This window comes from Myotis myotis, unplaced genomic scaffold (genome assembly GCF_014108235.1).
Source record: "Myotis myotis isolate mMyoMyo1 unplaced genomic scaffold, mMyoMyo1.p scaffold_m19_p_1, whole genome shotgun sequence".
Classification (NCBI taxonomy): domain Eukaryota; kingdom Metazoa; phylum Chordata; class Mammalia; order Chiroptera; family Vespertilionidae; genus Myotis; species Myotis myotis.
Genome location: NW_023416313.1, coordinates 1,597,520 through 1,609,366, shown reverse-complemented (window position 1 = coordinate 1,609,366; position 11,847 = coordinate 1,597,520). Strand labels below are relative to the sequence as shown.

The 11,847-nt window shown below is 64.1% G+C and overlaps 1 protein-coding gene across 6 annotated transcripts in view; it reads right to left on the bottom strand.

The window, feature by feature from the left end:
* Window positions 1-164: 164 nt before the first annotated feature.
* Window positions 165-11,847, bottom strand: part of RGS12 (regulator of G protein signaling 12) — a 67,635-nt gene continuing 55,952 nt past the window's right edge. For 4 of the 6 annotated variants that reach the window (XM_036327595.1, XM_036327604.1, XM_036327622.1 and 1 more), the window contains 5 exons: window positions 10,436-10,532; window positions 9,247-9,317; window positions 8,782-8,935; window positions 5,810-6,235; window positions 165-612 (listed from right to left, as the gene is read on the bottom strand). In XM_036327595.1, the coding sequence (XP_036183488.1) occupies window positions 386-612; window positions 5,810-6,235; window positions 8,782-8,935; window positions 9,247-9,317; window positions 10,436-10,532 (975 nt within the window). In that variant the 3' untranslated portion in view covers window positions 165-385. Of the gene's footprint in view, window positions 613-4,681; window positions 5,628-5,809; window positions 6,236-8,781; window positions 8,936-9,246; window positions 9,318-10,435; window positions 10,533-11,847 lie in introns of those variants that run through there. The other 2 variants (XM_036327614.1, XM_036327630.1) reach the window with 2 other exon arrangements.

Genomic DNA, 11,847 nt, shown 5'->3' with positions numbered 1-11,847 from the left:
GGAGGAGACCAGGCCTGACCCGCAGGCCCCACTTCCTCAAACCCCTCCCCCACATGGTCCTGGAGGCCATGGCAACACCTCCGAGGACTGGGACGACATGAGGAGGACGGAGGACGGAGGACAGATGGCCTGGGGCCCGGCACCCAGCAGGAGGCCAACACAGGGTCCTTGAAGACACTTTATTGGGGGAAGGCTGGAGGCCGTGGCAGGGGGTGGGCCCAGGAGGCCTCCGAGCCAGCCCTCCGCCTTCCTGGTGGCTTCCGAGGGCGCGGTGGTCGGGGTGGCCGCCAAAGGCCCTCACGATGGGCTGGGGCCACCCCGAGACATGGCCTTCAGGGGAGGTCTGGGGGTATGGGGCCTGCCAGCAGGCGGGCTGCGGGTGGCCTCAGACGAAGGTGGCGTGGTGCGGGCTGGCTTTGGGCTTGGAGGGCCCACCTGCGATGGGGCTCAGGCCAGGGAGGTCTGGCGCGGGGGGCCTGCTGGCCTGTGGCCTCCGGGGGCCTGTCCGCACCCCTGGAGCCCTGTGGCCTGGCCCAGGGGCTGAGCCAGCGACCAGGTCCACGTCGATGATCGTGTTGACCGGGAGGCCTCGGCTGCTGTGTGCCCCGCCTCCTGTCACAGGGAGAAGAGAGAGGCTGTCACCATCCCCCCAGGCCTGCAGACACCCAGCAAGAATCCCTGCCCACCTGCCCTGCATGGACACTGGCCGTGGGAGGGGTTCCTCAAATGTCCAAATGCATCCCGCAGGCCGGCCACCTCTGACCTTAGCCTCGGCCAGGGTCAGGGGTCTACAGACCGCCAGCCTCAAGCCACCAGCCCCTCGGGGCCCCTGCACGTCGGGGCGGCAGAGGTCACACAGTGTGGGGAAGGTCCCAGGCCGAGGGGGCACAGGCACGAATCGAGAGGGGAGGCAGAGGCTGGGGCCCCGGTGCTGGGGGTGCAGGGCCCAGGTTCTGTGCCATGGCGCCCGGGGAGCCCCTACTGGTCACAAGGACACCCAGGGCTCCCTGCACCCTGCCCTGGTTGTCTGTGCCAGGTCAGCCCGGGTCCTTCAAAAGCTGTTCAGCACCTGGGCCCTGCCCCACCTGCCCCTGCCCCTGCCCCCCTCACTCCTCCCCTCCCGGTGGCACCCCGGCCAGCCGAGGATGCTGAGCTGCCCCTGGCTGGGCTGTGAGTGTGCGGTGTAGGAATGAGGATTTCTGTGCCCCAGGAGGGGCTGGGGTGGCAGAGGAACTGGAGGGGGAGGGGAGGGGTCCCAGGGCCCCACCAGGCTGCAGGGCTGCTCGCAGGGATCCAGGGGCTCCCGGCTGGGTTGTGGCCAGTGGAGAGCAGTGGGGGGGGGGGGGGGGGGGGCGGGGGCGGGGTGGAGACTGAGGCCACAAGAGACCTCCCTGCTGCCCAGGCTCCCTGCTGAGACCCACCTTGCCTTCCCTGACTCCACCCCAGGCTACTATGGCCCCCAACTCCCCTGGGGGCTGTCTGCAGGGCTTGCCCTTAGGCCAGGGGCACTGGGGCCACAGTAAGTGGGTGCCAAGGGACAGGCCCCCTTGCCTGGGCTGGGGGGGACCAAGCTCTGGGTGGGGCTGTTCCAGACAGGACTGGCCCTTGACAAGACCCCCAGGCACTCGGCCTCAACACAGACCTCACTGCCAGCCTTGCTGCAGGATGCAGCTCACAGGCCAGCGTGGGGCAGAGGCGGCTCCAGAGCCCCTGTGCCCACCCAGCCTGGCTGCCAGCTGTCCACCTGCCTCCAACTCAGGCCCATGTCCTCACCCTCACAAACAGTCCTTCCTGGCACCTGCCTGGGTTCTGGCTGCGCTCTCCTACCCCATGGCCATACCCGGGCCTTGTGCCTGTCCCCCGAGTGGACTATCTGCTCCTCCTGCAGGCTGCTCAGTGCCCAGTGGCCCCGCCTCAGCCCCAGGAGTCCTCGGGCCGCCAGAAACTCCTAGGCCCTGGGTGGGCAGCCCTGGTTCTGTGCCAGTAACCTCTGGGTGGGCCGCAGAGCCCGGGTGAGGCCCTGGAGGACAGAGACCTGTCTTCTTTCCAGGCGCAGTCCCCAGGGACCGGCATGGGGTGGGCTTGGCAGAAGCTCCTAGCCCTGGCGCCCTCCACTGCCCTCCTCTGGCTCACCACTGGGATGGGGCAGGCGGTGCCGCCCAGGTTAGGGATGCCAGGGCCCTGGTGTAGAATCTATAGGGTGTCAGTGAGCCCAGGGCCGATGACTCTCAGGTGCCCACGGGGAGCAGGCATCCTGGCCAGTGACCCACAATAGACATGGAGTCCTGCCCCACAGACCAGCCCTCCCTGGGCCTCGGTTTCCCTGGCCTGGCTCCGCTTCCTCCGTGGATCTGAGGCTTCTGAGTGAGAGTGGGATGGCTGTGGGATCAGGAGCCTGTGTCCCCAGCTGCTCCGTGGCCCCAAAGTCCCACCTTATTGCACCCCAGGCCTCCATGAGCACCTCCACGTGGCCCCCAGGGCTTCCCCGTGGCTCATCGGTGTCAGAGTGCCTGGCCGTGTGTCCTCCCCGGCCACGGCTGCTGAGCCAGGCGTGTCCTATTCAAAACCATGGGGAAGGGTTTCCCCTGAGGCCCGAGGGTCCAGTCCTTCAGTCATTCAGCAAACATCCCACTAGGCCTCCCACTGGGACCCACCGTCCCATCTGTCACTGGGCCCCCATGCTCCACAGGCAGCCGCAGGGTGGGAGGTGTGGGCAGGGCGCTTCCATTTAGCTTCAGGGTGGAGGGCAGGGCTTTCCAGGTTCTCTGCCCACTAGGGGGCATCTGTTTGGAGCAGTACAGGACCTGCAGTCCCACTCAGGCCAGGAGCCAGGCCCTCCCGTCCAGCCCGATGGGCCCGGGCAACAGAGGCTGCAGGGGCAGCCGGAGCCGGGACAGCTTAGCAGGCCCAGGGTGGGCCTGCCGTGTCAGGGACGGGGCAGCCGGTGCAGGCCCAGGGCGGGCCTGCCGTCTCGGGGACGGGGCAGCCGGTGCAGGCCCAGGGCGGGCCTGCCGTGTCGGGGACGGGGCAGCCGGTGCAGGCCCAGGGCGGGCCTGCCGTGTCGGGGACGGGGCAGCCGGTGCAGGCCCAGGGCGGGCCTGCCGTGTCAGGGACGGGGCAGCTGGTACAGGCTGAGGACCTGTGTCTGGGGGCGGGTGGCCAAAGTCCAGGCCCTTCCTGCCTGCCTGGCCCAGATTTGCTTTCTGAGTAAGTGGCAGCCCCAGGCCCGTGACTCAGTGGCAGCAGCCCAGCCCCATGCAGTCAACGGGCGCCGAGGCTCGGTGCCAGGGCCAGCCCGGAGCAGCTGCCTGCCCGGCCTCCCTGGCAGGCAGGCAACACGGAACCCCACAGGGCACCAGGGGCCATTTCCAAAGGGTGCCCGTGCCACTCCCTCCAGCAGATATGAGGCTGGGCCAGGACCTCGCCTCTGCCTCTCAGGGCCCTACTGGCCCCTCCCCCCAGGGCTCCACAGCCCGACATGAGCTGACGAATTCTGCGGTTCTGGCTCCAGTCAGCCCCGGGGGCCCAGCTGGAGCGCCCACCGCAATCGGGGCGCCAGAGCCATCTCAGTTGCCCTCCCCGGGCCCTTCCTGCCCCAGAGGGACCCTCCTTGTCCTCCTTTGCTGTGACTCCTGCCCACATGCTCTGAATTGTCTGCTAGACGGGTCCTTTGTGTCCTTCAAGGCCACCCTGCCACCTCTTCTGTGAAGCCTCCCGGGGTGCCCCTCATTCTCACAGCACAAGGAGACTGGGCGCAGCTAAACTGGGAAATATGGTGGGGGGGAGGGGCAGGGGCTCCGTGGTCCACCCTCAGCCACCAGCCCTGGACACCCCACCCCACCCCACTCCACCGCCTCGGAGGCTGAGTCCCTGTGAGCAAGCTTCACAGACCCAACCAAAGGCCTGGTTCCCGCTCATGACACACAGTCCCCCTCCACTCAGACCCCAGCAGGTGGTGACGGCTCTGTGACAGGTGGGCCGGGGTTAAAGGTCTTCATCAGCCAGTGCATGCTGAGCACCCTGGGGATAAGGCGACGTCTAAGGAGAATGGAGATGGAGGCTTTGAGACCTGAGGGCTGAGCCCAGGAAACAGAGGACGCCTGTCACCAGGTGGGAAGCCTAAGCTCGGAGCGCGGAGCTGCAGGGGCAGGTGGGAACTGACAGCCAACCACAGGGTCGGCTCTGGCCCACGGGAGGGGCAGAAGAATCAGGCGTGGCCGCCTCCCCTCCCCAGGCGATAGCAGACGCGATGCCTGCTCAGGGAGAGGCCCGGGCTGCCCCCTCCCCGCCGCCGGCACAGGGCTGCCTATGGGTGCTTGAGAGCATCTGCTGAGTGAACGGCCTATTTGTAAAAGCCACTAGATCGCCCCGGCTGGTTTGGCTCAGTGGATAGAGCGTTGGCCTGGGGGCTGAGGGGTCCCGGGTTTGATTCCAGTCAAGGGCACATGCCCGGTTGCAGGCTCGATCCCCAGTGTGGGGTGTGCAGGAGGCAGCCGATCCATGATTCTCTCTCATCATTGATGACTCTCTCTCTCTCCTTCTCTCTGAAATCAATAAAAACATATATTTAAAAGCCACTCTGTTAAGGGAACCCATGGAGTTCCTAAAAATGTGTGACACTCTCCTTAGAGTAGAATGCATCGACAGCTTGCTGAAGCGGAAATAAATATTCAAGTGAAAGAAGTTTTGATCCAGTCCAATCACGAGCTGTGGTTTATTCCTCCTGGAAGAGCACGGACCCAGACATGGGCGACACGCAGGGAGCAGGGGGGCGCAGGACGTGCGGAAGGCGACAGCATGCACCTGGCTCCTGAGCTGGGGGGCGCTCTCAGTGGGAAGGCGCCGGGTCCCCACAGCACAGTCCTCCACAAGCTACCAAGGAGGCAGGGACAACGCACCGCCCCCCCAGGTGCGGCTGCAGGTCCCGGCAGGACCCAGGCTGCCCTGGCGGGTGAACTGGGGCGTCCCATCGCCTGCCAGCGGATCAGGACCGACAGCGTCCGAGAGTCGTGTGTGCAGGAGCAGGGCAGCCCGCTGTTAGCATGGACACCGAGCAGGCGCCCTGTCCACCCAGCGGGGACGCACATGGGGCCGTGCCCAGTGCGGGCGGGTGGGAGGGCTCCTGGAAGCCCCTCGCAGCAGGCAGGAGCCTCGCCTCCACTTCCAGCTGCGGCTCCTGGGACAGTGCCTCCGCCAGCCGTACGTACGTACGTCACCGAGCTCAGTGAACAACCAAACTCACGCTTCCGGGAGTTGAGAGAAATGCCTGTGACTGCCCGAGGTCAGGACACCCCGCGGAGACCCCCAGCCCTGGTCCGGAGCCTGCCTGGCCCAGGCCGACGCCCTGTGATGGCTCTGTGCCGAGCGTGGTCCTAAGTCACCTGGGCGTCACTCACTCCTCAAGACAAATGCTTTTTTTTCAGTCTCGAGACGAACACGGACCATGCTAGCTCTCCTCATTTTAGGCACACATACATTTTCTGGAATCCCGGACAGAGGGCGAGGGGCGAGGAGGCCGCTGTCTGCTCACAGAACACGGCACATGCCGGGAGGCCTCCGGGACCCGTCCTGACCACACTCCGACCTCAGCTGTGCCTGACACCTCCTGGTAGACCATCCCACAGTAACTATGGTAACAGAGGGGACAGTGCTGTGGAAAAGCCTCGTTAGACGATCACGGGGCAGAGGGTCGACCTCCCACATGTGTCTTTTTTTATTGGGAACCAGGTGGACTTTCCCGGGGGACATCCCCGGGGGACAGTGGAGTGGCAGAGTCAGAGGTGAGCAGGGGAGCCACGCCCGGCGGTACCTGGAGTGGGAGGTCCTGCCGGGTCCTGCAGGGTGGGGGGAGGCGGCAGCAAAGTGCTGTTGGGGCTGCTGATGTCCCCCTCCCCGGTGAGCATCAGGTCGGCCACGTGTTCGCCCTCCACAGTCTGGACGCCCCCGGACTCTGCTTCCTGCGCATGGGGCGTGGGCGTCGTGGGGGTCGAGGAGGTGCAGAAGGGGGGGCTGTCAGCAGAGCCGGGGCTGGTGGCTGGGCTGGCGGGGTGCTCTCGGGGCCAGGGCGCCTTCTCCTGGCCGGGGCTGGTCGCGGGGGTCTGGCCGGGGAGGCCAGGCTCGGGGCTGCTTGGGGGTAAGCGCAGGAACTCGGGCAGTACCAGGTCTTCCTTCCTCAGCAGCCCGCGCTGGTCGTCAGCCCTGTTGCTCTGAGCCTTGGAAATAAGCTCAAAAAACGCTGTTGGGAGGAAACCCCGTGGACCGAGTGTGAGAGCCTCACCCTCCGCCCACAGCCGCAGTGCACGTCTGGAAAGTTCTCGTCTCGCTGTCCTACTGCCTTCGGACTGCAGGCTGCGGCCAGGGGTCCTGCACCCCTAGCACCTCAGCCCACAGAACTGCAGGAAGGCCCAGGCTTCTAGAACAATCCAAAGCAGCCCTAAGCCTTCCCGAAAATCGGGGTGTGTGAAGTCCAGACCCAGTCACCCACACCCGTGACCCGCCACGGCCGTGCCGACAGCTTGGGGGTGCTGGCTGTGCTCTGGTGGGGACGTGGCACTGGGGGCCTTGCCACGCAGCCCTGGGCCTCTTCCCGGATAAAGGAGTGACCGCAGAGGCTGCAGCACCACAGAGCCAGTGGCTGGGTGGGCCCGCCTGGGCCAGAGGAGGGGCCCGCGAGGGGCGGGGTGACGGGGCCCTTGGAGGGGGCACCAAGCCTGGGCTCTGGAGTCCTGTCTGCATGGAGCCCCTCAGCCCTCGGGCCCTCTGCGCCCTCCACACCTGCTGGCCCCGGTGGGCCCCTCCAGAGCCGTCTTACTAAGGGCGTTTCCAGTGGAGCTCAAGGCCACGGTCAAGGAGAAGGGCCTGGCTGGGCTTCTCTAGCATCCAACTGCTCTCAAGGACAAGGGCTTTCAAACCTGACATCTTAATGCCTCTCAGGAAGGCGCCAACCTCGGCGTGGGTGCGCGCTCCCGCCCTCTGCCTGAGAGCCCTGGGCTGACACGGAGGAACACACTCTCAGGTGACAGGATCACAGCCACGCTGCGGGGCTATAGCTGCAGGTGATGGCTGTCGGGGGCAGGGTGAGGGGTGTAAGGAAGGGGTTAAGGCTGCAGGGGTATGGCTGTATGGGGGGTTGTGAGGGGTGTAAGGGGTATGGCTGTATGGGAGGTTGTGAGGGGTGTAAGGGGTATGGCTGTATGGGGGCTTGTGAGGGGTGTAAAGGGTATGGCTGTAAGGGGGGTTGTGAGGGGTGTAAGGGGTATGGCTGTAAGGGGGGTTATGAGGGGTGTAAGGGGTATGGCTATAAGGGGTGTAAGGGGTATGGTTGTATGGGGGGTTGTGAGGGGTGTAAGGGGTTATGGCTGGAAGGGGGGTTGTGGGGGGTATAAGGTTATGGCTGTAAGGGGGTGTAGGGTTATGGCTGTGAGGGTATAGGGTTATGGCTGTAAGGGGGTGTGGGGTATAGGGTTATGGCTGTAAGGGGGTGTGGGGTGTGGGGTTATGGCTGTAAGGGGGGCTGTGGGTGTGGGGTTATGGCTGTAAGGGGGGCTGTGGGGTGTAGGGTTATGGCTGTAAGGGGGTTGTGGGGTGTGGGGTTATGGCTGTAAGGGGGGCTGTGGGTGTGGGGTTATGACTGTAAGGGGGGCTGTGGGGTGTAAGGTTACGGCTGTAAGGGGGGTTGTGGGGTGTAGGGTTATGGCTGTAAGGGGGTTGTGGGGCGTAAGGTTATGGCTGTAAGGGGGGGTGTGGGGTTATGGCTGTAAGGGCGGCTGTGGGGTGTGGGGTTATGGCTGTAAGGGGGGCTGTGGGGTGTGGGGTTATGGCTGTAAGGGGGGCTGTGGGGTGTGGGGTTATGGCTGTAAGGGGGGCTGTGGGGTGTAGGGTTATGGCTGTAAGGGGGGCTGTGGGGTGTGGGGTTATGGCTGTAAGGGGGGCTGTGGGGTGTGGGGTTATGGCTGTAAGGGCGGCTGTGGGGTGTGGGGTTATGGCTGTAAGGGGGGCTGTGGGGTGTGGGGTTATGGCTGTAAGGGGGGCTGTGGGGTGTGGGGTTATGGCTGTGAGGGGGGCTGTGGGGTGTAAGGTTATGGCTTTAAGGGGGGCTGTGGGCTGTAAGGTTATGGCTGTAAGGGGGGCTGTGGGGTGTGGGGTTATGGCTGTAAGGGGGTTGTGGGGTGTAGGGTTATGGCTGTAAGGGGCGCTGTGGGGTGTGGGGTTATGGCTGTAAGGGGGGCTGTGGGGTGTGGGGTTATGGCTGTAAGGGGGGACTTCACAGGGAGCTGGACAGCTGAGCAGGAGGGACTCTGGGTTAAAATCCGGTCCCAGTGACCACTATGAGTTCTGCTTCTGCTTTTCTCTTAGATGTTTCCAAAGAGGAGACTACCCTCCCTCTCCATCTCCGCAGTGCCTCCTGTAGGCCTCCCGCAGGTCAAGGCAGAGGTCGGGCACCCAGGGCCCCCCCGCCACAGCCGCTCTGCTGGCGCTGCCTGTTGTGAGGACCCTGATACGACTGAGCCTCATCCCAGCGGGGACAGAGATGGAGGGAGCCGGGGAGCCTGCCAGGACCACGGTGCTGCCCCTGCCCCCCAGGGGTCCTCCCTGACTCCTAGGGGCCCGGCTCTCAGTCTGCAAACTGGGGTTCAGCCCCAGACTGACACGGAGGAACACACTCTCAGGTGACAGGGATCAGTCACCCGCTGTCAATCCCTCAGAGAAAGCTCTAACGGGTGGACTAGAAACGGACATTGTATTCACTAAAAAACGTGCAAGTTTAAAAAGTACACATACCCTCTGCTTCGTCCAAATTAATTTTCTGATATTTTTTTTTCCCAATCTTTGCAATAGATTCTTCTCTCTTTGAAAGCCGGGGATCCCTAGCATTTTTTCCATTTTCTCCTTTTATTTTAATAGAATTAGACTTGCCTAGTGTTCTCTCCTCTCCCTGCATCAGAAGGAAAGTCAAAGTTCTACTCACAGTTCAGACACGACAGCACAATTCACAGTGACAGGCAGGGCTTTGGAACGGGAGCCATGACAAGGGTTCAAACCGCAGAGCACGTCGGGCTCTGTACCCACCACAGGGCAGTGAGCTGGCGAGTAGGCCCCGGGAACAGCCCCAGAGGGGGCGAGGGGACACCGAGGGGCTGCCAGCCCGACCAGAGCGTGGCGGGCCCGGGGCAGCGCACGGCTCTCTGGGGAGCATGCGGCTGGCATGCGGGGAGCGGGGCACCCTGCGGGCGGGAGGGGGATTACCGTAGCCGAGAAATTTCTGGAGCTGGCGTTGCCGGCCGTGGTCTGTTTGAGCGGCGCTCCTCGCTGTTTATCTGTGGGGAAGAACAGAGCGCCGCGCTTTGCAGTCACAGTGCGACTGACACAGCATCACGGCTACAGCATCTGTGAGAGCAAAGCGGGAGAAGACAGAGGAGTGACCTGCACCTTCTCCAATCTGCACACCAAGGCCAAACGCCCGGGGCAGGACGTGCTCTGTGTGTGTGTGTGTGTGTGTGTGTGTGTGTGTGTGTAGAGGGCCACAGGCGGCTGGACCCCATGTGCTGGGATGTTTGGAGGAGAGGTGATTAAAGAGCTTGTTTCATGGACTATTTGGCGTGAATATTCTCTAGAAAAGTAGGGAGTCACCTATTTTCTATTAGAACCGCTGTTAATCAGGGCTGTGGTCTGGCCTCCAATGGCCGACCCAGCCTCAAGTCCACTTCTCTGGCCCCCCCTGGGCAGCAGGAAGGGCCACCCCGCTTCCCGCAGCTGCTCAGACAGCCTGCCCCTGCCTGCGGCCCGGCCCGCAGCTCACCTGCGCCCAAGGGCCTGAGGCCCGCCTGGGCCGGCCCTGAGCAGGCGGGAGGAGCACGGAGCAGGCATTCCTGGACCAGGGCCGGCCAGGACCCACTCTGCTTTCCCAAGGGGAGGAGCCACCACCAGGGCCACCGCAGGTCCCTGGGGGAGGCAGCAGGCATCTCAGAACTGAGCCAGCCCTCAGGTCTCTGGTCCAAGCCGCTGCTGGGCCAGCCCTAAGCTCTCTGCAGGAGAGCTGCTGCGGGAGGCAGGGGCGGGGCTGTGGGGCCAGGAGGAGCTCCATAAACCGCAGGTTCCCGCACACCGGGGACCACGGGACGGCCACGCCCCCAGTCCATGGGGCCCGGGCGTGTCCCTCGTTCACAGGACCAGAGCTGTGTCTCTGTGTCTCGTTAACGCCCCACACCAGGCGTGCTGAACCTCGGGCAGTCCTGGGGGAGCGCAAGGCCTGTCACTGGGTGAGGCCCTCATGCTCCTGGTCCTGCTGCCTCTGCCCAGGCAGGACTGGGCTAGCCCCGGCCTCAGAGGCCCGGCTCTGTGGAGGGTGGAGGGGGAGCGGAGAGGCAGGGCCTCTGGTGGGCTCAGGGATGGGCTGGTGGGAGGCAGTGAGAGGGGGACTCTTGGGCTCGCTCACCTTTCCCTCTGGAGGGGTCCTTCTCCTCCAAGATGACCCGCTGTCCATCCAGGCTCGATATGGGGGCGCCGAGGTCCAGGGGCTCCCTCTCGCCACTCTAGAGACCAAGGTGGTGCACCACATGACTCACCGAACCAGAACTTTCCAGAACACCTGTCTGTCATCCAGCTACTGAAAGCAAGACTGGTCCAGCCTTGATGTCGTGGCACGCCAGGTGACCCTGGGTGCCGCCACCTTGGCCGGGCTGCCCGAGGGCAGTCCAGAGGTGCCCAGCCCGAAGCCCAGGGTGCCTGGAATGCGAGTGACAGCTGGTGGCCTCCCTGCGCCAGACCCAAGCCCGGGGCGAGGACACTTGGCGAGGCTGCAACCCTCTCAGTCCACAAACGTCCTGTTTCAAAGGCATCGAGTTGGCATCCAGGTCTCACCCTGCTCACAACCTGGACAGGTCTCGCCCCACTCCTGTGGGCACAGGTAGAACGTGAACAGGACAGAGCTGCCTTTGTGGACAGGGACACGGAGCGGGGCCAGGGCGGGGCATGGGGGAACACCTGCTATTCAGGACCCACAGCCACTGTTTAGAAAGAAGCCTGAGCTTGGAGCGGCTTCTTAAATTCCCTGCTGGCCATGAGGCCCAAAGTGCCCAGAGGCCACTCCTGCAGGAGGCCGGCCGGAGCTCGCCCACGGAGGCGGCCACCATGCTGGCCCTGCCTCTCTCATGATGTCGGTTCCGTGGACACACACATTCAGGGAAGGGTCAGCTGGTGAGTCCACAGAAAAGCCACGTGTCTGAAAGGGCGAGGGCTACGCCCTCCATCTTGCCCCGAATCCTCCATTTTTGGGCAGCTATGTGCTCAGCAAGGCTTCTTCCCGGAAGCCCAAGCCTCTGCGAGCCACACCCAGGACTTCTTTAAACTAACCAATGACAATCAAGGGACGTGAGCGCCATAGATATGACCACATCCTGTGTAACGAGACACCGACTTGCGCCTGGCCAATCGGCAGGGCCCACAGTCCTCTCTCCTCCCCTTACTCCACCCCCCCATCAAACCCCTCTTCCCACAGGGCTCTCTCGCGCTCTCTCCACCACTTGCCGCTGCATTGGCGAGTGTGGCTGACGGGGGTGGGGGTGGGGGGCCCAAACTAGTTTGAATAAAGACTCTCTGCTTTTGCATCGGACATGGCTGGCTCCCTGGTGTGGTCTCTTGGGGATCTTGAAATCTGGGCATAACAATGTCACAGCCTCCAGCCCCGGAGCCCTGACCGCCGCCAGCCCGGAAGTCCCACCACAGCCCTGACTAACCCATTTACAGACAGGGACACTGAGGCCACAGGGTCACGCAGTAGCTTGGGGTCTCAAGGGAGAGAGCGGGAGGCGCAGGGAGCCTGGCCCGCCTTCTCGGCCAGCATGTTGG